The 26,778-nt window shown below is 42.0% G+C and overlaps 1 protein-coding gene across 5 annotated transcripts in view; it reads right to left on the reverse strand.

Moving 5' to 3' along the window:
* Window positions 1–2,438: 2,438 nt before the first annotated feature.
* Window positions 2,439–26,778, reverse strand: part of EP300 (E1A binding protein p300) — a 68,152-nt gene continuing 43,812 nt past the window's right edge. For all 5 annotated transcript variants that reach the window (XM_069854502.1, XM_069854491.1, XM_069854479.1 and 2 more), the window contains 15 exons: window positions 26,287–26,405; window positions 24,477–24,716; window positions 23,815–23,903; window positions 21,295–21,375; window positions 18,829–18,885; window positions 17,323–17,400; window positions 16,196–16,263; window positions 14,270–14,420; window positions 13,769–13,915; window positions 13,237–13,350; window positions 11,401–11,566; window positions 10,602–10,766; window positions 7,997–8,158; window positions 7,264–7,545; window positions 2,439–5,926 (listed from right to left, as the gene is read on the reverse strand). In XM_069854502.1, coding sequence (XP_069710603.1) covers window positions 3,683–5,926; window positions 7,264–7,545; window positions 7,997–8,158; window positions 10,602–10,766; window positions 11,401–11,566; window positions 13,237–13,350; window positions 13,769–13,915; window positions 14,270–14,420; window positions 16,196–16,263; window positions 17,323–17,400; window positions 18,829–18,885; window positions 21,295–21,375; window positions 23,815–23,903; window positions 24,477–24,716; window positions 26,287–26,405 — 4,163 coding nt within the window. In that variant the 3' untranslated portion in view covers window positions 2,439–3,682. The remainder of the gene's footprint in view (window positions 5,927–7,263; window positions 7,546–7,996; window positions 8,159–10,601; window positions 10,767–11,400; window positions 11,567–13,236; window positions 13,351–13,768; window positions 13,916–14,269; window positions 14,421–16,195; window positions 16,264–17,322; window positions 17,401–18,828; window positions 18,886–21,294; window positions 21,376–23,814; window positions 23,904–24,476; window positions 24,717–26,286; window positions 26,406–26,778) is intronic.

The raw sequence follows: 26,778 nt of genomic DNA on the forward strand, positions 1-26,778 counted from the left end.
CTTGAACACCTCCAGGGATGGGGCAGCCACAGCTTCCCTGGGCAACCTGTGCCAGTGCCTCAACACCCTCACCGTGAAGAAATTTCTCTTTATGTCTAGCCTAAACCTGCCCCTTTCCAGTTTATACCCATTGTCCCTAGTCCTGTCCCTACAAGCCTTTGTAAAACAGCCACTCCCCAGCTTTCCTGTAGGACCCCTTCAGGTACTGGAAGGTCGCTATAAGGTCTCCTTGGAGCCTTCTCTTCTCCAGGCCGAACAACCCCAACTCTCTCAGCCTGTCTTCATAGGGAAGGTGCTCCAGCCCCCGGACCATCTTTGTAGCCCTCCTCTGGACCTGTTCCAACAGTTCCGTATGCTTCTTCTATTGAGGATTCCAGAACTGGACACAATACTCCAGATGGGGTCTCACAAGAGAGGAGCAGAAGGGCAGAATCCCCTCCCTCGCCCTGCTGGCCACACTTCTTTTGATGCACACAGTTGGCCTTCTGGGCTGCGAGCGCACGTTGCTGGCTCACGTTGAGCTTCTTATCAATCAGCACCCCCAAATCCTTCTCCATCTGATCACATCATCCCCCAGCCTGCATGAAGTTGGCAAAGAGCTTTCTTCTTGCAATGCCACTGTCACTGCTTTCCAATTCCTGCTATTGCCCTGGGGTCCGTGGAGGCAAGGGGAGAACCGAAACACCCACTGACAGAGCTTGTGGTTGCACCTCTTGTAGCTCAGTGCTCCCAGGATGTGCCAGAGCCTGCCACCACCCAGCTCTCCTGGGGAAAACAGCACTCTGAGACGTGCCAACTTCACCAAGGCTTCAAAGAAGCTTCCCCAAGGCTGAAAGCAAAACCAGGCTTTGCTTGGGTGGCGGCAACAGAGAGCTTGCCATGACTGGCAAGGAGAACACAAATCTGAAGCAGCCCAGGCCACTGCCCTGACATTCAACACGCGCTTGCTTTCTGCTCTCCTTCAGAGCAGGTCAAGAACAAACCCTCCCAGAGCAGACCAGGGTTACCCAAGGCAGAACACCAAGGCACAGGGCTGCTTGCTTGCCTCAAGCCTCCAGGAATTTTCCACCATCTTGCCCACAGCTCACTGCCAAAACTTATTGCTCAAGATTCATTGTCCTACCTGTGCTCAGCCAAAGCATCGAGTATTTTACTCCTGCTTTCCAACAGCCTCAAAAATCCGTTTACATTGCAATACACCACTGCTTCTGTTTTACACTTGGCTGAGGTTCCCATCCATCCAGGCTTCCCCTTCCATCATCTTCCACCAACAGTTTCCTGAGAGCAGGTTGCTCCCATTGTTCTGTCTGGGATTTGTGGATATGCTGATGCTCACAACGCACCTGGGGTTGTGCAGATGTGGTGCTCCAATCACATCCAGCTCTTCCAGGTGCCCTGCTAAGAGTTATTCCCTCTGTATACACATGCGTGAAATAAGGCTGTGTTTTGGGAAGCCCTCAATGGACCAGACACATCCACGGTGCCCAGACAGTGCAGAACACACGAGATGTTCTTATGTGATGAGATTATATGATTTCCTCCCAAATGACAGGCAATAGGATGAGAGGAAATGGCCACAAGTTGCACTACGGGAGGTTCAGAGCAGACATTCGGAAAACTTTCTTCACCAGTAGGTTTTTCAGGCACTGCCTGCCCAGGGAGGTGGTTGAGTCCCCATCCCTGCAGATATTTAAAAGACCGGTAGATTAAATGCTCAGGGTTAGGGTTGAGACATGGACATGTACAGTTGGTCTCTATGATCTCAAAAGTCTTTTCCAACCAAACAATGATATGATTAACACCACGTACACGAAGCTACATGCAGCACAAAGCTGGGTTTCCTATACCTGCTCCACAGCATTTCTACTCAGGAAACCCCCCAAAAATATATAATACACAGTAACTGACCACATCTCCTCCATCTGGCAGATCCCCAGAGCCACCACAGGGCAACAGGGCATCCAAGCACCACCTCAGCGCAGCGTCTATGGGCCACCCGCACCAGCTTACCTCATGTTCCCACGTGGGTGCCAAAAGGCGTATGATATATCCCGAGTAAAACAGGATCTTTTAATATCACATATCCAAACAAGAGCTCTCCTTGCCGAATGCAAAATAGGTCCTTGGAAGATCAGTTGCTCCGTGGCTGCATGAGCAGGATCTGGAGTACAGCCGACTGGGGCAACTGCCGAGGTCAGACCTCATTTCTTTGGCAAGACATACGCCGGGAACAAACACGAATGCAGAGTTCAACCAAAAGTGTTCATTTAGAAGACTTACATTATTATGTAATCCCTTATTGGATTTTTGCATTTTAAAACAGTCATATATGTTAAATAGCTCTCCGACATCTAGAGAGCGAACATCCAAGTCGCGGAGCAAACATACTGCAACCCCCACCATCTCAAGAACAAGCAACAGATGTGGGAGAGAAGGGAAACATTAAAAACAAGCCGTCTGTCTCACACAGTTTATTTAACAATAGGTAATAAGAAATCAATTTTTAACAGTCTATACAGTGATCGAAAGTTCATATTTATAAGTAATCAACTTTTAATTGCATGATTTACAACATTTGAGGGTTTTTTTTGCTTTCTATGTTCAAGTTTTACAGAAAGTGGAAGAGGGCGAGGAAAGGGGTGCGGGGGGGGGGAGAGAGAGAGAGAGAGAAAGAGAAAGCAAGCATAAAGAAGAAACCCCAGGGACTTCTTTTCTCAGGTTAAAATAATCCCATTGGGAATTGTTTCTTACCCTCTTTTTTATTTATTTTTTTCCTTTGTTAGATGTAAAAATAACGAAAAAAATTCTTTCAAGAAAACAGAAACCACAATATATATACTACATCCATTTGGCAGCTGCCCCTGTGTATTTGCAAAAAATGTCGTCTTCTCTCTACATGTACAAATTATTTTAATACTTGAAGTTTATTTTTTTTAAGCTCAGACTCTTGTATAGAAAAATTCTTGGAGGACAAAAGTAGACTTCGGGAGGGGACCGAGTTATTTAATATTTTTACATTTTTTCAAAGAATCAACATATTTCCAACCAAAGGAGGAAAAGATCGGTATTTATTTTTATATATATATATTTATATACGTAAGGTATTTTTTTAAAGCAACATTAACCCCTTTTGTCCTCCGTTTTCAGGAAAAGGTTCTCCTGTGATGGTTTGGTTTTGTTTTCTGTCATGGTTTTCTTTTTTTGCAGTGACATGAAGAAAAACCAGAATAGGGAAAATGTTTACCATCTGCCTCAGTAAATAATAACTATCAATATTACATATTTTCATTAATTTAAAAAAAAAAAAATAAAACCTATTGGAGGCATGAGCAGGGCAGCCTTTGGTGAACAGCCCAAAGACTGCCCTCTTCCCCCAACCTCCCCAACGCACACGAGGAGAAAAAAAACCAAAACCCAAGAAAAAGGACTGGTTGTGATTCCAGCCATAACAAAAATATATTCTTTGTACTCTACTGTCCCTCAGGTTCATTGTTGGTTTGTTTTTTTGTAAAACCACAAGTTACTGCTGCAGAGTTCAGATGTGTTCCAGGGAAAAAATGTCGTTTTAGCTAAGAAAGATTCAAAAAAATTTGTCTTCAGTACAAAAAGTCTTGAGAAAATAAGTTTTTTTTCTTTTTTTTTTTTACTTTTTTTTTTCTGCTCCCAAAATGCTACAATGTGTCTAGTGTATGTCTAGTGTACTCTGTGAAAGGTTTGAATTCAAGTCTGAGTTCTCGGAGCTGAGCCCCAGTTCCGTGGCGCTTGTACCATGGAGGCCTGCCATGCCGGGATTGCTAGCAAGCTGGGAAAGCATTGCACTCTGGTCCGGGCTGGCAAAGTGCCCTTGATCCATGGGGTTAGCCTGGGCCGCTACCAGTCCTGGATGCGGGGAGCTGGTCTGCGGGGAGACGTGGTGCGGAGAAGGCTGAGGTTGCATCCGAGGGGACGGGCTGGAATGGGGGGGCTGGGACTGGGGCCGCGGTGAGGGTACAGGCTGCGGAGAACGCACTTGATTGGTGAGCGATGAAGGGAGCTGCTGGCCCTGTAGGTGCGGGGACTGGGCCTGATTGGGGAGCATGTGCTGTTGGGGGCTCATCGGATTGGGCTGAGCCGGGGACCCCATCTGCTGCTGAAGCAGCCTCTGCTGGAAAGCCTGCTGCAAACTGGCTCCTGTCTCTGCACTCATCGCCTGCGGGAGCTGGCTTATTTGTCCCATGTTTCCTTGCTGCATCTGCTGCATATGATGCTGCATTCGCTGCTGCTGCTGTTGCTGTTGCTGCTGTTGGGGATACCCGACGCCTTGGGGCTGCTGAAACTGGTTGTGGTTGGCCATCCCCGGCCCCAGCGCTGGTCCCGCTCCCTGCTGCTGCTGTTGCTGCTGGTGGCGCTGCTGCTCAATCATCTGATGCCGCCTCATCAGGAGGTCTCGGAACTGGGGAGCCATTCCCGAGTGATTCATATTCATCTGCTGAGCCTGAGGATTCATCCCAGCCATGGCCTGCTGCGGCTGCTGCTGTGGCTGCTGCTGGGGCATGCTGGGCCTCTGCACTCCCGCTTGCATGGTGTTCATGTTCTGCATGGCTGCGTTGGGGTGCACCCCTCCCTGCTGCCCCTGCATGGGCTGCTGCGGCTGGAGGCCCGGCTGAGCCTGCGGGATGCCAGGCTGACCCGTCATCCCCTGCGGGTTCTGGGACCCCACATATTTGGCGGCCCGCTGCTTGATGAAAGCGGCCAGCAGCTGAGGATTGGAGTGAAGGATGTTAAGCACCTGCTGCTGCTGCATGGGTGAGCTGGGAGACCTGAGAGTCCGCAGTAAGTTTTGTAAGGCCGCCTGGGGCAGAGGTGGTTGCTTGGGCTGAGCGGCGCCAGGTACCTGACCCATCCCTGGCTGAGGTGCCATATTCATCGGCTGACCCGGCTGGGCTACTGACATCATGGATGGCCTCTGCATCCCAGGCTGCAGCTGAGCTTGGGGTAAGCCCCCCTGCACCCATGGCGGCTGCTGCTGCATTCCCGTCGGCCCCATTCCTTGATCTATATGGCCACCAGGACCTCTGCCTATCTGCGGAGGGTTCATTCCCATAGGTGCCATCTGGGGCATCTGGTGCTGAATTGGCCTTTGGAAGATCTGAACCTGTGCCATCTGACGCTGGGTCTCCGCAGCCCTCTGGATCTGCATGGCCATTTCCACCGCCGCCGGAGGAGGACCCTGAACCGGTGGCTGAGGTGGCTGGGGTGGAGTCGGAGGGGTCACCTGGCCACCTGCCTTGCCCTGGGACACGGCGCTGGGGGGCTGAGTTCTTGACATGGAGTAGGGCGGCATGCTGTTGGGAGGCGCAGGCTGAGGCTGCGAGGCAGGCTGGGGTGGAGGCTGCGGTTGTGGGGTTTGCGGCGTTGGGGGCTGCTGGCCTGTCGGAGTTGTCGGGGTGGCTGGTGTCGGTGAGGGTAACCCTTGCTGCTGGCCTACCACACCGGTCCGCTGCATACTCGCCATCCTCCTTCGGAGCATCTGTGCCTGTTGCAGACGATGTTGAAGCTGTTGTTGACGGAGCTTGTGTTTAATGTTGAGGCAGAAGGGCACTGGGCACTTGTTCTCCTGGCAGTGCTTTGCATGGTAGCAGCAAAGAGCAATGAGTTGCTTGCAGATGGGGCACCCTCCGTTGGTTTTGCGTTTGCAGCCTTTGGTGTGTTGGACAACCCGTTTCATCTTCTGACAGGACGGCAGCGAGCAGTTGGCATTACGGCACTGGCAGGCATGGACCAGAGACTGGATGCAGCGCTGAATGCTCAGGCGGCGGGAATCACCGGGGCTCTGGGTGGTTGCGGTCTGCTGGTTGTTGCTCTCATCATCTAGACCAAGGCCTAATTTTTCCATCTTGTGGTCGTGGTTTTTAGTGTTATAGCAGGTGATGCACAGGTCATAATCCTGGAAAAACAATGGAGGAAAAGCTATCAGTGTTCCTGAAATTCCATACAATAAATAAACGATGACACACCATCTTAACAAATTACTCCCAGCTTGCTCCAGGCAAACTGTTGCTCTAGGGGAAAAAAAATGAAAAAAATAAAAATCAATCTTTCATGCCATGTTGAGGTACTGGAGAAGGAAAAATCCAAATTATAGGCAGGGAAAGTGAAGGGGGTGTAAGGGTGCCTGAAATCTACACAAATATATGTAGCTTGAAAAACACGTTTGCTCTGAGCTAGTAAGTCACACATTATTCAGCTGGGCCAGAAAAATACCCCTTTCTTTCACGACAGGAAAGGAGAAGAAAGCAAGGAATACATAGCTGCCTGTCTTCTGATGGTGCTGCAAAAGAAGAAGGCAAGAATGGCAGAAGAGGTACTAATTTTTTTCAAAGAAGAAAGAAGAATGAAAGTTGCATTTTCAGGTGAGTTAAACAGCAGAGTGTGCTGACAGAATAACAGAATAGCATTTACATTCTGCAGAAGCAACAGTACATGAGTTTAGGCTCAGTAACTGATCTTTCAGGAAAAGATCCAAGACCTCAGGATTCATTTATCCATGTGAAATTTAGAATTATTTTCTAGTATAAATGAGGAAACAGGAATGTCAAATTTTAATCAGAGCTTTTCAGAACTAAATCTGAGACAATCATTCACTTCCAGCAGACAAAAAACTAAGTTACAAGCCAGATTCAAGGTCACTCCAGCTTCTGGAGGGCACAGCATTGACCCAGACCCACTGGATTTGATCTTCAAACACACTGGTATTGCAAGCACTTCTGAAGACAAAAAAAATGCTGTTTGCATCCTTGTAGAGACACACAACAGGGTAGCAGAGTGTCACCCAAGTACAGGAATCTGACTTCCAGCATAGTAAAACCTCTATGCCAGTAAACCAATGGAAAGCCCTACTTACAGAAATACTGCAGCACAAGACTTCTGACTCTGGAATGAGAAAGGACGCATTGCTCCTCAGACAAAAAAACCCAAAAACCTCAGCTGATCCTACCATTACATTTCAAGAAACCACAATTGCTTAAGCAGCAGCGCCTTAAATGAACTACAGGAAATGCAATTCCACTTCAGTTCTCCACAGCTTGTACATGGAAGACAGAAATCACACCACCAAGTAGCGGACTAATAGAATTGCTTTGCTACGGAAAACATGTCCTCTCCTTTCTTCCTGAGCTGCCAGAGGATGAGCTGTACAGATCTTTTCCCATCAGTTAATACTGAGAAATTAGTTTGGATAAAGAGTACTCTGGGCACACACATGGAAAACTTCACCAAGCGTACCTCACAAACAGTGCAGTGCCATCTGGTCTCCACATGATGCTTGCACTCGTTGCAGGTGTAAACAAAGCGGTCTTGGCTCTGGGTATGCAGTTCCACCAGCATGCACATGGTTGACCACTGAGCCCTTCGTAGTGAGGAGAACTCCAGGTGCTTGTCTCTAGCAAGGGTTAGGAAAGCATCGCGCCCATCCATCAGGTCACACGGAATGAGTGGGTCAGGCTCAACGATGGGGGGTAAGGAGTTGGCTGCAGGGCCAGCAATGAGACGGATCACAAAGAAGACCTGAAAACAAAGACAACTTAATATGCCAGCACTTACCAAGATGTTTCGGTCACTAAACTTCATTAAGCAGACTGAACAATTCCAGGACCAACTAACACTGGAATGATGTGCCGCCAGGGCGGTGTGCTTGTAACGACTGGGAAATTTCAAACCTCTGCGTGCCCTGCAGGTTTACCCTCTTCAGAAGCAGGAGGTAAAGGAGCACTGCACTAAACATTAACAGTAAAACTGTTGTGACAATCTAGACTGTCAGGAAGTTCTGTACGAGCACAGTTCTATTTGTCCCCGCTGCCCTCACAGCAAAGAGAGACCAGGCTTGCTGGTACTTGTCTGGTGTGCCACTCAATGCTCCAGCCAAACCTCTTTAATTTACAGGGCAGGAGCCTGAAATTTCAAAGCTTCACATACCCCTCTAAGTAGAATGCATATTTCTTATTCTACCAACTCTTACCTCCTTGTGCTTCTCCATAGTGGCATAGAGCTTCTGGGAGAGATCATTGGACACATTGGGCATGCCAGGTTTCTTCTTATTGCCACGACTCAAGCTGCTCTTGTTCTTACTTGTCTTCTTATTGTTCTTCTTTTTGGCATTTTTGCTGTCTCCCTTGCTCACCTATTAATTTAAAAGGCATTTTATGTCAGGTATCTAAGTCACAGCACACCAGAATTTTATTACTTCCACATCTTCAATAACCGCAGGACAAAACACACTTCACAATAATTTACTCCAAAGAGACTTACCAGGGTCTCCTGAAACATTAAATTAATTCCATTATAATTGCTCCAGAAGATATTGAGATCAGCAATATATAGTTCTAAAAACACTAAAAGCATAAATGCTCAGGAGGTACAAAGGAAATGTTATTTACTGAAATCTGTTTTTCTGCGATAGCTGAACACTGAAGCACCTCTTGGATAATCACCAAGAGGTTCAGCAGACGAATTCTCAATACACTTCAGAACTAAAAATTGAAAATTACAACTGGTATTGCACTAACCAGAGGTAAGAAAGACTTCATCTACCTAGAAAGCTGTAACAAACTAAATTTAACAGATTTATTTTTTAATAGACCGCATTACACTAATTTTGATATGCAGCTGTCCTCCTGAGCCCAAATGGCATTAGGAGTGCAATTTCTAGTATGCACCTTCCTCCTGTCACATCCTGCAACAGTTAAACAAAACAGGTCAGCTTAGTTTATTCCTCTCTGTGCTTCTCAAATGGCCCCTCAAAATACTACAGCATATGACGATCAAGGATCAAAGCAATTCTCATCCAAATAAGCATTTTTTTCTAAGCTTATAACAACTTTGTCACAGTGGAAATTTCCAGTGAACATGAATGACTATCACGTCATTTGAGAGTACAGTTTAATGCTGCCTCCTTTTTAAGGTCAACTGTGGTGCCCATAAATAGTTGAAATTATTTTAAATCATAGAATAGTTTGGGTTGAAAGGGACCTTTAAGATCATCCAGGGATCATCCACAGGCAGGGACACCTCCCACCAGACCAGGATGATCAAGGTCCCATCCAACCTGGCCTTGAACACCTCCAGGGATGGGGCAGCCACAGCTTCCCCGGGCAACCTGTGCCTGTGCCCCACCACCCTCAGCATGAATTGTCCTAGCAGTCCATGCCCTTGTAAACAATCCCTTTTCAGCTTTCTTGTAGCCCCTTGGATGCTGGAAGGTTGCTATAAGGTCTCCTCAGAGCCTTCTCTTCTCCAGGCCGAACATCTCAACTGTCTCAAGCCTGTCCTCATAGTCAAGTTGCTCCAGCCCTCTGATCATCTTTGTGGCCTTCTATGGACCCATTCCAACAGTTCCATATCTTTCTTGTGTTGGACAACTGGACACAGTACTCCGAGTGGGAGTCTCACAAGTGAGGTTTAATAGTAATACGCTGCAAGGTTACCCCACTGCAGGATTTTCGGGCCAAATTGCTGTGACAGATCAACTAAGTGCTGACTAGTATCACTACGGAGCTAGGTCAGATTCCTCAAGACTGGTTTCTGGTGTATTAGAGAGATAGGATATTGCAGCTATGCCAAGCGAAAACCAAACCTTTAAATAATTCCTCCCTAAGATGTTAGTTAATACAAATTTGATAGCAAGCTGCCTAATTCCCAGGTTACTCTTTCACTTACTTTATTCAGAGTCCTTGAAAGAAGGTATTGCAAAGAACAACATAGGAGAACCACAAATTCTAGGTGTAATTTTAAACCTAATTTGTTTGATCCAGAGGTCTTTTAGGAAGACAATTAATTTTAAATCCCCCAAAACCCTAATATCTAATACATTGATGAAGCAGCAGTGTTCAAACAGAGTAAACAACTAAGCTTTGCTTACACAGGTAAACTTTATCCTAGATTCACCTCCTCTTCCACAGAAGCTCAGAACATTCAAGGATGCATAAATTCTGCATCTGTGAATTTTCAAATTTATTGTTGAATCAAGAGGCCTACTTTCTTTTATTCTTTGCGGAATGTGAAAGGACAGCTGTTCTCCAAAATAACTGCACAAAACAACAGCAAGAAATTTCTCTGGTCTAGTTTAGTCCAGCAATATTTTGTGCTTCAGATCCTCAACGCCTTAAAACTTTCTACTGAACAACCTATACCAAGAAAACTACTAAACCACAGCACCCTGTTAGTTTCTCAGAATGCTCTGCTAATATTGGTATTACATCTAAGCTGAAAAGAAGAGAGTTAGTCACTGTCCAAAAGCTAAAGTTTAAGGAAAAAGTCAGGCTGAGGTTGCAGCATGACCATTGATAATAACTAGATTGCAGCAGCAACATATTCCGCTATCAGCTGTTTCAATCTAATTGACTTTGGTAATTATGTTTATAGCCATAAGAAAAGCCACTGTTCCATGAATGTAGCTTAGTGGTATTTTAACAACACAAATTATAACATCAGAATTTATATTAGAGTGAAGCTAGAAAAGTGAAAAATCCAGTTAACCAAAGTGCCTGCCCTCCACGCTCTGTTTAATTACCCATAGGTAATCACAACTTTTACGCTAGATCATGAAATAGTAGAAGCATTCTTACATCCGTGCTTTCATTACTAGTGTTTTCTTCTCTCTTCCGCTCTTCTTCCTCTTGCTCTAGCTCCTTAATGCTCTCCTCTAGAACGTTAGGCCAGAAATCTCCTTCAAAGTAAGGTAGTTCTTTTGCACTTGTTAGACGATCTTCTGTTGCCTGCTTAAATATATCCTGCAAAACAGCAAACCAGGTCGTTACCACTATTACAAGTCACATAAGTAAAGGCAACCCTTTCAAATACATGATAAAAAAGGCACCAGCAGATCAAAGAAAAGCTTAATATTTCAGTTCATTTTATGAAGGTACATTCTAAGTGCAGATTTAAAACTGTATTGATAACTATTTGTCAAATATATTCCAAATATTCCCACTCCAACGAAACAAAAATCATTACCATGCACAAGGCTTCAATGTGCATACTTTCCAAATGGGACAATATAATCACTATATAGCTGAAGTCTTGATAATTCCAAATGTTTTATACATTTCTAACTGTGTCAGGAGGCTAATCCTGCAATTTTATTTAACACATGAAGATTAAAGATTCCATACATTTTCTTTGTATCTATAAAGTGAGATTTGCTCTCTTCTACACTATTTCTCAAGAATTTAGTTTGTTCTAACAATTTCAGAAGCTACAAGCTTTGAAAAGGGTGCATTTTAGTTCTATAAATTTTTACTACTCAACTCACTTAAAACTAATAAGCTCCAAGAAGAAAGCATAATGAAGAAGGCAAGGAAGAAACCAAGACAAGACTGGTCAAACAAACCACCATCTCCCAGTACAAACATACACTTCACAAACCTTGTAATCATGGACAATGCGCTCCGACACAGATTTGTCCAGCATCTTTTTGTACCACTCTTGCAGTCGTTTGGGTTTGGGTATCTTTTGGTCAGGAGGATGGCAATGGAAGATGTAGTCATCTCCTTCACTAGGTGGGCAGGCCCAGATATGTCCAGTAGTATACCTAGCATTATTAAACAGAAAAAATTCATATGGGCTCTGATGATCAACACTAGAGCTTGCTCTCCTCTCAGCCACAAGATGGAGCCACCACAAAGTTGGCTGGTGTTAACAGATGGACAATAATTACAGCTCTCTACAATTTTAATTCTAGGGTTCATTCCAGCTTAATTCATGTGACAGCATTACCATTTTTTCCACTAATTTTTTAAAATTCATAATATATGCAGAGTAGACTATGCGTACCGTGCACGATTTCCAGTCTAGATTAAAACCAAAGCCTGATATGGATCTGCAACTGCCACCTCTCAATTAACAAAAACTAGGAATATGGAGACCAGGTATTTCAGCCGTAGAAGCCAGAATTCTTTTCCCCTGAGACAGTGCAGTCATTTACGGTCCAGCAACATTTTAAACAGATTTACTTAAACACACGAACCACTTTTCTATTGTACATCCTCTGTTTAACTTTGTGGTATTATATTCTCTGCAGCTGCTACCGTTTGCATGTCATCTGTCTTCATAGTACTTAGATTGTACATCCAGTAGCATAGGTGGACAGTGACTGTTTATTCCCAGAAATGATGGTGAAACGTTTTAAAGCTGATCCTCAAAGATCACTAATTCACCCTCAGTTCTTCTCTATTAGTGTTTGAAAAGAGCTCCAGTAGAAGGAATAATCAGATCTCAACTTTGAGAAAGAACCACTCTTGCCGTATTGAGAAACGGCTCTGCAGAACCCTACCCAAACCCTGGGAACTGAAGCAGTTGTCATTCCTTCTGCCTGAGAAGGGAGAGATGATACTGCGTGACCAATATTGTTTTCCCAAAATGAGAACCTGATGTTACCCATCAGCATGGAAAACAACATTAAGTAAAACTGAGGCGTGAGCTCTATGTGGCAATTTGAGAGACAGAAGTTAGAAAATACAGAATAGAAAACCAAAAAAGAAGTCTAACGCATGCCTTTGAAGAAGTAAAGTACACCTCAACGAGGGACTGAAGACAGCATCACCCACCTCCAGGCAGACTTCCCTGATTTTTCTCATGCAACTACTCTAGACACAGTTTCTAACAACTTCTTCATGAATAACTTTCTGCCAAGCTACACCAGATACTTTTGACAATAGATTGATGTTTACTTCACTGCCTTTTCTACTTCGGTAATCACGAGCATTTAATTTCCCCTTTCTCATTTCTTCAGTTGTTCTGTGTTCTTTTGTGACAATCCCAAGAATACTCTCTTCCTTCTCTTCCAACTTTTCAGTTCTTCACAATTACAACTACTTGTTCTATAAGAGATTTCTCATTAGCCTTAAACAGCTGTTAATCACTACAGACAGAATACTCTCACCTTTCTCCTCAAATACAGGTAACTATTTACTTGCCAGCCCAAAGGAATGACCCGATTTAAGCAGTTGCATTACAGAGACAACACCATCAACAAGGCTGGCAAAATTTCACGATCCACATAAAAAGGCTCGCTTTTTCTACTTAGCCTTATGGAAGTTCTACACACATTTGGAAACCCCAAATATCTGAATCATAAGCCTCTCCTGGAAAGCCTTCAACCCCTTTTTGTCTTTTCTCCTTCTGAACTAAGCACAGTTGTTGACAATTTATTCTATCAATGGTCAATGTTTATGCTGCACAGAAGAAAACATTAAGACTTACCCTAGTTTCTTGACATATTCTAGATATCCGATTAGTATTTCATGATAGACAGCTGTCCTCAAGCATTTAGGGCGGAAGAAATGAACGCTGTCAAGGTAAGATATATAAACTCGCCTAAAAAAAAAAAAAAAGCCAAACAAAATTATAAGAAGCACAGATCTCAATGCAGTTGTACAAGTTCATTCACATTATTTCATACATTTGAAGCATCCAATACAATAGCAGCCTTCAAAGCTTTTACCCTCATTTACCTCTATAAACTCAACTTTTGATATCCTAGCCTCATCTCTCTAAAACTCTCCAATGCCTCCTACGAGAATACTGACGACCGATCCTTAAGGCAACACTGTCTGCCAGTGAGCATCCTCGGCAAGAAGGAACTCTGACATATTCCCTATAGAAACTGCTTTGTTTCTAGAAACTAACAGCACAAAGTCTTCACATACGCAACTGAAGCCCTATGCAGAACTTCAGAAGGTTCGCGCAACCGTGATAGTACCAAAATAAAGAAAAACTTCATGCAACTCCTCACCTTTGATTGGGTGGAGGACAGTCTGAGCCGTACTCCTGCACATGCATCCCAAAGAAGCACAAGTCTACGCCATCAATCTCCTCAAAGGCAAATAGTGCTTTTGTTCGATAAGGGAAAGACTCAGCCATTTCTCCGCTGTCTACAAACCTGCGGGTTACAGAGGGTAAAGAGGAATACCAAATATATTCATATATTAGAGAATACACATTGCTAGGTAAAAGCAACAATGATGAAGGCTACTGTCATTTTAGTGCAATTTTAAAGTTAAATGCTTACAGACTACTTAAAACACAAGGCATCCACTTTTTACTATGAAAAAGCAACATTCATCACAACAAACGAAATATGCTGCTTTAACACCTGTTTGTCAAGAATTGATCAGTGGTGAGGATTTTGAATACAGCAGTATTTTTGGTTTTTTTCCAAAATAGTAGCAAGTAAGTAAATTCAAATAGTTTCCACCTCCCCCCAAAGAAAGCAAAAGAAATTAAAAGAACATACCTTGCTTTCATTCCTGGTTTTACTTCAACAGTTTTGTCAGATGCATGTACCACCCTAACTGTAACCTCTCCTGCCTCAGGGTGATTCTGGCGTCTTAGAAAATCATTAACTCTATTCTCCAAGAAGGTACCAAGTCTAGTAGCCGGTAATCCTGCAGGAGAAAAACACAGCTCTAAATATATACAAAACCGAACTGTTCAAATGTGATTTGTCAATTCAGACATTAAATGAAAAGTGACTCTTAATGCATGCGTTACGTTATCATAAATTAAAGCTTTATCTTTAAACACTAACACTTCCAGACGTGGTGTGCTGCTTTTCACCTGCAGGCATGTTTATGGTTTATACATTATTTAAATGAAGAAAGAATCTGTATTTCAACCCAGCCTCTATCTGTCTTACAAGTCAATCACATTTAAGGCTCCTCCTGAATTGAAACTATTAATTACTTAAACTGGATTACAAAACACTGCTTTCAGGCATAGCTTCCAGAGCAGATGTTGCATCTGGAGGTATATTTTGTCTATAAAGCCACATTAGCCAAGTTAATCTCTCCAGTTACCGAAAGAATATATTTCCACGGTGGACAGAACAACTAAATATAACTATCTGCAAGTAACGCAGTTATGAGCTTCTCTAACAATCTTCATACAAAGGAAGTAGAAGCATAACATCAGATGACACAAAACCTAAAGGTGGAAGGGAGTTTAAGACTTCTGGTGTAACAGGGCCTGTCTCATTGCAGTCCATTACTTCTAGCAAAGTTACCTATCTGCCAAACAGCCTGTCATCTTTCCAATTTGACACCTTTCGGTAAAGCAATGCTACACCACGTTAAGTCTGCAATACATACAGGGTTGCTAGAAACAAAAACTGATCAAAACTGCAAAAGAAACCTTGTATTCCTCCTGTATTCTTGGTGAATCTAGGGAGTTTAGATTTTGGAAATTTTGGTAGACTCAAACGTTCAAAATATTCATTGAGTGGTTTGCTTTCCCCTTCATAAGAATAGTTGAGAAGAACACTGTGATTGAACTATAAGCCATCCCCAAATTTCAAGACAATGTAGTCTGAGATTCTCCTTCCTCTTTTTCCAAAGGACCCTAAAAAGTAACTTCTTAACACTATTGTTAATACTTGGTAGAACAGTGATGCTACTGGTTGGCTGGAGGGTTTATCACTTTTTTTTTGCAGAAATGTAAACACTCACTATCTGTTAGAAGGGCACCAACCTAAGAAGCTTCTGAAACACTTATTTTGTCTGCAGAACAGCTGGAAAATGACTGCACAAATTTCCTCTTACACTGCCTTCAAATCAGCTGCCTTGATCAAGAGGAAACATCTGTAGAGAGCTTTGTCACCAGCTGATGCAAACTTTGTCTCTCTCCATCAAAGCTTAAAAGCAGGAGTTGTCACAGTGACTTGAACATGCTATCACAAACTTCAGTAAACTGCAGTCACACAGCAACAACTCCTCAACACTATTCATACACCAAATGAGACAAAAGGATGTTTATCTTGCATTAGCAGGGCTCTAAAACAGTACATTAACCCTCTACAACAGACTACTAACCAACTACAACATCTGTAAATGCAAACATTCAGAACATCACAGAACTAATGCTCATAACAGGCCAAAAGTATCACAGAATAGTTTGGGTTGGAAGATCATACAGTTCCATTCCCCCTGCCATGGGCAGGGACTCCTTTCCAGGCTGCTCAAAGTCCCATCCAGCCTGGTCTTGAACACCTCCAGGGATGGGGCAGCCACAGCTTCCCTGGGCAACCTGTGCCAGTGCCTCACCACTCATGCTGAAGAAGTTATCCTCCTTTAACTCAAAAAATTGAAACAAAACCAACGCAAAACCACCTCTTCCCCATTCTTAAACTACTGAAGATTTGCTGGTGCAAGTGTCAGAATCTTACTTTTTGCAGAGAATTTGTTCTCTTTCCTGGTTCGTCCTGTTTTCTTTAGGCAGCCATCACAGACAAAGCTGAAGTAAAAATAGGAAAAAGTGAAAAAACACCAAGTCAGACTGTAATGTTCCTTAGCATCTCATCATTAGAAGCAAAATCTTGCACTAGATTTTATCTGGTCTGGAAAACACTTTAAATGCAATTTGAAATAAAAGACAGCACAAAGAACAGTGCCAGCAGAAATAACCCAGGTGTTTCAGAGCTGCAGAGGAGGATCTAAGCTCTAAGGGGTACATCTGTCAGCCACATCACCAACTACAAGTCCAGGAAACGGGGTCTCCACTGACAGGTCTAACATTGGTTTAAAGTATTCTTGGAACAAATAGTCTCAAACTGCTGTCTCTGATGAAGGCGAGATACTGCAATATAGAAAGCCAAAGGCTTCTTTTTTGTCTATACACTCAAGTAGACTGTAGCACAAAATGATGGGCAGATTCTTCCTCAGTTACAGGACATTCACCCTTTTCTACAGCAATATGGATTGGACAACAGTACAGTAAAAGTCATAGCTTTCTTGTCAAGAAAAGGAACACAAACTCTTACAGATCTTTATCTACGCATCATTTATCAGCATTTTACAAAAAACTTTTAAAGCAAACAAAAACACAGTCTTTTGATCGAGACCTATGGAGTATCTAAAGACGACTAGATTGTTTTTCAGACAATTTCATCACTGAGGTCAAAAGTGAATCCACCTGTTAAATTCTTTATCCTTTAATTATTTAAGATGACAAGGCGATATGATTTGTATAGAAAATAGACCAGTATGACATTTTTATCAGAACTAAAAAGATCTTTTAACATAAAAGGCTGAAACATAAGGCTGAAAAGCCCTCTTCCACACACAGAGGGATGTTAGAAACATTTAAGATTAGAAACAATACAGTAAGATGTGATGCTTAAATTTGATGTTACCCTATACGTTCTGTAAAATTTACAGGCAGGAATGCAATTTCTTCCATTAGACACTCTTCAATATAACCAACATAAGAAGGTTTATGCACAAGCACTACTAAATCTATACTAAGTATAGATACTAAGTATAGTATCTCTACTAAGAAAGAGAAACTCCTCACCCAGAAGGCCAGATTATCTCATTATGAAGAACACAGATCTGGTGCATTTTTCTTCCACATTCTATACATTCAACAAAGCTGTAGAAGGAAAAAAACGGGAAAGGGAAGCAAGGTTAGTAGCATCATTACTCATCTGTATATTTTGTAACATTTTCTTAGAAGAGCTCTAGCACTTAGGCTCTTGAGCCTATTCAACACAGAAGGCACTTCTATGCTGAGAACAGCCTCCAAAATTAATTAAGAATCTGACAGCTTAAGTCAGGTAGACTGTGCAGGGACACAGTACTATTACCACTTGCTTGTCTTACTGCCATCCACTCCATTTATTTTTTTTCAAGTGAAACTCTTGTAAGGATAAAATCTGTAACTCCCTGTCGCTATGAGGAAGAGAGGAAAACGGATTCACAGGTCTCAAATGAAGAACCAGGAGAAATAGTTGGCTGTTAGTTGCCCCACTATGCTTGAAGCCTGGGGTACATTACAAACGTACTGCAGAAAGGTGGGAAGGAAGAAAACAGAAGCAATGTCAAAGTCACTTTCAGAAGATTAGCTCAGATCTAAGGACAACTGAGGTAAGTGATACAGCCTACTTCACAGATATTGGTGAATTTAATTCTCAAAAATATCTAAGGTTGCTTTACGCATCAAGACAATTCGATTCCTTTTGAACATGTATATTTAAGAGAGCCTGAGACCTTGAATGAATAGCTGTCTTCTACATAGAGCATATAATATCATACTCCTAAGTTAGACTTGTATTCTAGCACGAGGCTGCATCTTCACTATAACAAACGGAAAGGAAAGTTATGAATCAAGTTACTATTCTCTCCTTCCCACAGCCCTCATAAAACAGAAGAAACAGGCTGACCCCTACGCCCTGAGAAGGGTGGCGTGGGAAGCATATGTATCCTTTTTCCTTGTTCGAGAGCGAAGGTAATATTTGCAGAGTAGCAGCATAGGCGTATAATGTAGGAACATGTAGTGGCTTCAAAAAAACATCAAGAATATGGAGAAAACCAGCTGAGTCACCATCATCTTAACTACCAAATGCCTACATTTCTGCTACCAGAGCAGTGTAGAACCAATGGCTGATTCAAAATTTAACAACTTTTCCTTCTACTGTATCAACTAGAAAAGCCAACAGCACAAAGAGCTACTGCCAAATGACCAAATCAGTTCCGAGACTTGAGCATTTGCCACAAGAGGATTTCAAAGCGGAGTTATCTGCATTCATCCTTCTGTTGAATCCACATTCAAGACAACAAAATGCACTAATTTCAGTCCATGCACACAGCATTATGTATTTCTTAAGTACAGCTGTGGTGGTTTGGGTTTTTGGGATGTGCTGCCAGACGTGCTGCTTACTGAGCAGCCCCTTGTCAGTTCAGAGTTACAGGAAATTTGGAAAACACTGACAAACAAAGCTGATGGCAAGTGAATAACTTAAAATTTATAAAATGGTTATAACGAAATGAGGATAATTCAAAGCGTGACAGCATTACTTACAGTTCAGGGTCCAGTGTATCGTTTTTCCTTTTTGAAAACTGTTCTTTGTTTATCGTGCTATGGAGAAACAGGCAATAAAACTCAGTTTTAACATAAGACAACATACACACACGTCCACACAAAGACAAAATTCGCAAGCAGATTTTTTTAAACACACACTGGCACTACAAGGGAAGGAGCTGTATTTGACAAAGTAACCGACAGCTAAAGTATACACCACCCTTGACTCTGCCTGTAGAAAACATCATTTTCTATGAGACAATAGCTTGTAAAGAACCATATTACTCCCTTATTCAGTTTGACTACAGAATAAATGGTAAAACCTGCTGACGTTCAAGTTTTGGACTAGCCTGATCCGTATTTCATAGAGAAAAGCACTATCTGATATGCCTCTCAGATGTTCTGAAGGCAGAGAATTCCAATTCTCTTTGATTACTTAGGCAGGATATATCATTTCAGAATCCCCTAGCTCTCCTCCTAGGTTAACTCTGAAGGACAAATTTCATCTTCCAAACCCTGCAACCCTTAATGTTACTCTACACTAACTTTACCCTCCCTACAGCATTTGCAAGGCTAGAAATTCCATCCGTTTTGACAGTGAGGTCCCAGGTATCTTTCACACTAATCTGGTTCAAAAAAAAGTCAAGAAAAATCACACAAGAATACCCAGACCTTGTGAGAATTTACCCTGAAGAGGGTGCAGTAAAATGTAAGATGATCAGTATGTGCCCCTCGGAGAAGCAATGACGAGAGACCCAATCCAACCTGCGTGACGTGTGCTAACATTCCTAGCCTTTTCAGTGTTTATGCCTAATAGTGCCACCTGCAGAATACTCCAAGTTCCTTATCAAATTAATGAAGCAGGTTCAATCTCCCAATTACCTACTATTACTAGAATACAGTGACTAGAAACGTAAACACACGTATATTGCTAATCTTTATTTCTTTACTTCATTTTAACTACAGGTAGTGGGAAGAAAGGAAGGGAGCAGGTTCTCTATGTCCCAGTAAAATCAGTTCCTAAGAGAAAGGCTGTAAGCGGGCAAGAGAACACTCAAAAGCATACTTGCTCCTCATGTTCAGCCTACAGCCTCCATTCTCACTACACAAAACCCAAGCATTTAAATCAAATATGAAAAAGAATATCAGGAGCTGGAAGTACCATCTTGCCATTGCTTGTGTTCAAAGAACTTTTGATTGTTTTCATTCCTGAAAAAAAATTGTATCCACCATCTGTGTTTTCTAATCTAGTGTAAAAAAAATAATCTTATGTTGCCTTCCACCCTGACTCAAAGGTTTGTGGCAAGCCATTCCAACTTACATGTATGAGAAGGATGGTACTCTTAGCCAAACAAAAATTTATATATAAACATGAATATATTTGATGGTTTTTTTAATATACAGATTTACATGTATATAGATACTTGCTTCTCTCGTATGTAAGCGCTTCATATGCCACGTCTCTATGAACTAAACTGGACAATATTGATTAAACTTTGTGTCTTTGTTTCTAGTATGGCCCTTTGTACTGAACAGCATACGAACATTATTTCTTCCTTTTTCCCCTCCACAAAGGCAGACGTACTCTTACGTCTTCTCAAGCCCCAGCGGATTCTTCTACTGCAATTCTAGATAGACCAGTGCAACCAGGATTTGGTAACGTGCTGCTAACAACAAACTCCTATTTCTTGTGAAAGTTAGCTCAAGTTTGACCAATTACCAACTTCGACAACGCTCCTTCTGGCTTCAGACTTTACTAAGTTCCTTGCTTGCTTCTCTCTGCAGTGCTCCTGCGATGCCCTCCCCCAGAGAGCTTTCTTGAACAGCCTAAAGAGGAACTGCTTGGCATTCATGTCCCTCAAAAGTTTCCTTAGTCTCCCACAAATCTGTTTCAAGATTTTTTGCGGGAAGAGTGAAGAGGGTACATCAGAATCAAAGACCATCCCAACAGTTTGCCACCAATATGGAAAAGGCAACAAAACCCATGCACAGCCTTTTACTGTGATCTCCTCAGCTGCACAGTATTTCTGATAAGCAGATGGCACTCCAACAAATAAAAGAGCTGTATGACAAAAGGAGGTCGTCTGCTTCTGATCTGAAGTTAGCTACAAGTTTAATAGCATAGCCAGTCTATAATCTGAATGATACATTTGACTGCTTCAAACTACGTCTGTCACCCACCTGCCTGCAAGCGCAGTTACTTTTCTGCAGTAGAATAATTTCACTTTTTTTCCCCCCCCAGAATAAAAGGGATTTTCTTTTTGCACTTCTATTGGTATAGTTGCAATTTCAAAAAAAGATATCTATAATACAAGTCCAAGCTTTTAAGAAGAATATCTGGTCCACCCTCTATTTGCCTACAAACAGCAAGGGTTACCCCAAGACTAAACTCATTCCATTTGAGAAAGCACTATAGACCACAACACAGCTTATGAACGCACAGCCCAAGTAAGAGAACTAACTCACGTTTGAGGTTGTGATGGGTCATCTCCCAGAGAAACGCTCTCCCCTTGGATTTCGTTGAAGCACTTCTCACAGAAATGATACCTGTCAGCAAGAAGGCCATATTTGGGTGAACTGCTCCGTCCACACAACACAGCCCAAGCCAAGCAACGGAGCCACCAATCACAGCAGGCCAAGGAAGGGACAGGAGCAGAGAGCAGGTCGTCAACGGCGACAAGGATATTCAATGATGCAGATTTATGGGCCCCACATTGTGTTTGGTTGTTTTGGGTTTTTTTGGTTTGGTTTTTTTTTGCGCAATCAAAGCCAAGTGCAGACAATGACAAGCATGAAGGAAAAATAAAAAAATAACACACACACAAACAAAACAAAGAAATGGGGGTTTGCAGGACAAAAAACAAAAACATAGAAGCAGGACAAGACAACACAAAGCAGAAAGCCAAGGCAAAGCACAGATTAGCATTCAATCTCTCAAATGGGTTCACAAGCAGCAAATGATTAAAGCAAATTAAACAAGAGTATTCCATTTAGCATACCCATACCCTCTTCATTTTAATAATCCATGCCACGTATAGCAAAGAATTAAAATGAGAAAGGGGAAAGAGCAGAAGGAAGGAAGAACTGCTGCTCTTGACTTGTACATCAACACAGCAGTTCTGTTGGCAGGAGAATCTGCAGGAGATCAATGGAAGAGGGACAGTCTTCCATCTTAAATGTATAAATGCTGAAAGGCCACAGGATGCTCTCCCAGTTTAAAGGGAAAGCTAAACATCAGAAGCTTAAAGAATAATAAAATCTGCCCTCAAAATCTTACAGGCAGTAATTACAGAACCGTCAAACTGTATGTTAACTAAGTATTTGATACTGACTACACACATAAAGCTCTACAATGATATGATTCTGCTACATCCCAGTTTAAGTGTAGAATGGTCTGGTCTAGATATCAACACAGCAAGCATTGCAGAGAATTACTTCATTTACACTTGAATAAAACTGATTAATTCAAGCTTCTACCCCAGTCCTCAAAAATATTTTAGAACAGTGACCTCTTCACTACTAAAGCATGTTAACTGAGTGCACAAGACATCTAAAACTAAAAAGAAATAAAAGCAAATTCAAACAAGTTTATAATAAAGCCACACAAACATAATACCAGTTGTTGAGCTAAATAAACCAGGTCTCTTAATCCTCCCTCCCAGTTTTCATCTGGGCAAATGCAGAGAACAGTACTTTCTGGAATTGTACATCTCAGACTATAGATATATGCATGTGTATATGCATAATTCACAAGTCACATGTACGCACCTCTTGTAGTGCAAATATTCCCTTCTAATGTTTGAAAACATGTAAAGCACCTCCGATTATTTAGTAAGTCCTTCTGTCCATCTAGTATTGCACACAGATAAATGTAAGCGGAAATACTGACTGACAATATAAAAGGCTCTGCACTATTTAAGTCTAAAACTACAACAGTTATTATGGGATACTATAAGCTTATTTTCTACTTCTTCACTTCTAAAATCTTCCATTCACTGCTATAAACCTTTATGAAACTTAAGAAGGTTAAGATACAACTCCTGCAGCTCTATGGTTGCTTTCACCTGACCAGGTGCTTAAGAAAACTACAGTTCTTGCAAAATCTTCTTGGCTTTCATGTAAAAGCTTTAGTGGTTTTGTTTTGGGTTTTTGTTTAAGGTGTCAGAACGAATGGAGAGCAGGAACTAAATTGATGGAGGAGCCCTATGTGGAGATAACCAGCCCTCTGTTCTAATGGGAGCATTTTGGTGACAGGTCTGATATGGGAGCGTTATAGCACGTATCTCCCTCCTCCTTCCTGCCTCACTTTCCTAGCTGGCAGAGAGATGTCTAGCAAGAAACCTTCTTTCAGGCATCAGAGGTTTAAATACTTTATTAAACCCCAAGTTAATTTAAAAAAAATGAAAAAAACTGAAAAGATCTGTAGAAGTGACAGTATTCCACACAGCTGCTGACAGCTACTACCAGACAACTCCCTTAAGGAAACTTGGGGAGAAAAAACAAGCAATCTACTGAAGATCTGAATACATAAATCTTCCAGTGAAGATTTGCACCACAAAAATAAGTTGGCTCCTCAACGTTAACATCATGAGAAAAAACAAAGACGTGCCAAATATAACGAGTATTATGAGCATCAATAAACTTGCTGCACAGTTTACTCAGTGTTCTGCATGAAAAATACTGCTGCGGAGTAGGAAGCAAAAGACAGTTGTACATTTGATTTGCAGATAATTAAAGATTTGATGAACTACAGGATAAAATTTAGTAAAACATCACATTTCTGCAAACAAAAGAGGAAGAGCAAAGACTGCAGCGAACTTTTGCAGAAAGAAGTCATTAACACACAAATTCAACTACTCAAGGGCACTTCCAGCAGATTTTATCTTAAAACATGAAGGTGTACACAAATAAAGAGGGTGTACATGCACGCCTTTTAACAGATTGATTGCAGCATGCACAAAACCAAGCCAAGTGTGTTTTCCTTACCTGTTCTGGTAACTGTAGTAAGTGGCATCTCGTGGGATTGTGCATAGCTGTTTGCCATAGCAACACAAAGTCTGTGGTGAGAACTCCAGCTGCAAAGAAGAATGGGGCACCTTAGTACTCATACATGTTTTCACTTGCTCTCCATGGGTAGCAAGGGTGACCCAGACAACAATCATTTCCATCTTATTCTGTGTACAGATCTCACAGTACAGCAAGGGTATGAAGCGCTAGAGTCATAGAAAGTGTTCAGTGCTTTTTTATTCTCAAGTTAGCACTTCTCTGAAGATGGAAAGTGTACCAAAACATGACAATGGAAATACACAGTCTCAACATACAGTAAAATAGAAAGCACTCCTTCTGCAGCAACAAAAATATCTGTTGAATTTGCAATAGCAAACAGGTCTGTCCTGATCAAAACAAGCCTTTGGTTCCTTACTTTTTTCTCCCTAACAGCTGATATATGAATGGCTGCCTTAAGCACTAGAAAGATTTAGAAGATCCATAAAAATCTCAAAATCAGATTACTCAAGATTACTAACTCCCGGTAAACTTTCAAAATATTTTAACACACCATTAACTTTTAACAACTGCAACTGCTGTGCTTCCCCCCACACTTCAATACCAGGAAGCAAGCAGCAGGCTAAAAATATTTCTTTTCTTACCTTTCTTCCACAGCAATAACCAAGGCTCTGCATAACTGGGTCGATTTCTTGCTCAAACACCTCTGCCAATTTGGAACAGTACTTATATACCCGGGATGTTTTGCGGTTATACAGCCAGGCATTATTGAACATAAGCCAGATGTCATCTACGTATTGCCACGGTTCCTGATACTGTCCCGTGTCCAGCTTCCTCTTGATAGTAGAAAGATCCATGGGGTTCCTGACTATGTCAAAGTAATCCTGCAAGAATACACAGCTCATCAAAAACCACTACTCCAGACCTATGTTGTGACATGACAGCATGTGCATTCTCAGCATATAAATTCTTCTGCAGCGCATCAAGAAAAACAGGTTCTTCCCTGGTTTGATTGTCAAACTGCTTGTGACACACAATGAAATCTCTAAGCAGTACCACATCACTCCCCAGTACTTCCTTTTTATTATTCCTGTATTTCTCACGCTCTATTACTCCTCCACTCCTGATGAAATACAGCCACTCTAATTTTAGTTAGCAAAACAACTATTACAAAAAGTAGGAAATGGAAGCGTTTTTGCAACCACTGTGATCTGAGGACATACAAGAACATCAATAGAAAGCCACTGTTTCTAATGGACCAAACAATCTAATAAACAAAAATAAATAACAACTTTTAGATAAGAAGAGATATAGTTTTCTCTAAAGAACGCCTTTTCTCATTCTCCCCCCCGGCAGTTAAAGAATCACCGCTTCGGTAAAGTCCTCAGAATATGATGGCAAATTGAGAGCTTGTTAAAAAAATATTAGCAATGTTTATGCCTGCTTATAATACAGCAGGCTCTGAATCATCTCACTATCTATATTAAAAAAACCCCACCTGCATCAAAACCAAACAAAAAACCTTCCAGGCAAAAACCACTGCCCAAAGCACCCAAGTAGAACTTCTACGTACACACATTTGTGTATAAATAGAAAACTCCAGTGGTCAGTCCAAAGAGACTAAAACACAGATCATTGAAGGAATAATAATGTCTTACGAAGACAATTCTAAAACAAGCAGAACTACCTAAAAGGAAGTTGTGGAGAGGAGGGATCTGGCCTCTTCTCCCAAGTGACAGGGGACAGGATGAGAGGGAATGGCCTCAAGCTCCGCCAGGGGAGGTTCAGGCTGAACATTAGTAAAAAATTTTTCACAGAGAAGGTCACTGGGCACTAGAATAGGCTACCCAGGGAGGTGGCTGAGTCACCTTTCCTGGAGGTGCTTAAGGGACGGGTGGATGAAGTGCTGAGGGGCATGGTTTAGAGTTTGATAGGAATGGTTGGACTCGATCTGGTGGGTCTCTTGCAACCTGGTGATTCTATGATTCTACGAAAATTCGACCCGAACCAAACCCAGAAGCCAAGTAGTCTCCTCCTTGCTTTTAACAGATCAATAATCATGACTGATTTATTTTTTAAGCGGCCTTGACTTGCTTAACTTCCCACACATTCAGCCAAGTTTTATATGTAATGAGAAACACCTATGGAATTCAGCAATAGAAGCATCAAAACATGAAGCAACATCCATAAAAAGCCCACACAGCACTGGGAATCTGTTGGCAATGACTTCAATGAACTGTATACCTGCTTATTGATCAAAAGGAACACAGAACAAAACAAACTTTTGAAAAAAACACACTTTCCTAAGTCAGACTCTGCTGCTTAAGCTAAAGCTCTTCAAATTCATCAACATAAAAATGTTAACAAGGCAGACTTAAGCTGTTCTCAAACAGGTATGTCATAATACAGTAGTTTTGAATTAAAGCCAGGGAAGTATCTTGCTAAAGTACTCACAGGAATTCCTAGTAGTTGGGGATCCACGGGCTGTCGAAATGGAAGTGACTCTGGATCCTGACGGTAAAGTGCCTCCAGTGTTGGCATAAGTGCCTGCCGCAACTCTTCTGGCTTAAAAACTTTTGAAAAACAACCAACATCAGAAAGTGAGCAGAAACAGCTGCAAGAAGGAAATCTGCTGGAAAATGTGAGGTCTGTGGAAAAAGACTACAGACAATCGGTTTACATTACTTAACATGGCTTGTTTACCCTCTCTGACTTAGAGGAGGATATTAAAATGCCCACCTGGACACAAGGAGATGGCCAAAATATTACAGAGAATCTTGCTTTTATCATAGGAAGACATTGCTATATTAAATAGAGCTGGTTTACATTCAAAATCCAGCCCCTATCTGAGGTCCCAAGAAAAAACTTGTCTAGAGAATCTGTAACTGAGGAGCATTTCACATCTCTACTGTAGTGACAATGTCACTAAGGCTTAATGTGTAATAC

This window comes from Phaenicophaeus curvirostris, chromosome 1 (genome assembly GCF_032191515.1).
Source record: "Phaenicophaeus curvirostris isolate KB17595 chromosome 1, BPBGC_Pcur_1.0, whole genome shotgun sequence".
Taxonomy (NCBI): Eukaryota; Metazoa; Chordata; class Aves; order Cuculiformes; family Cuculidae; genus Phaenicophaeus; species Phaenicophaeus curvirostris.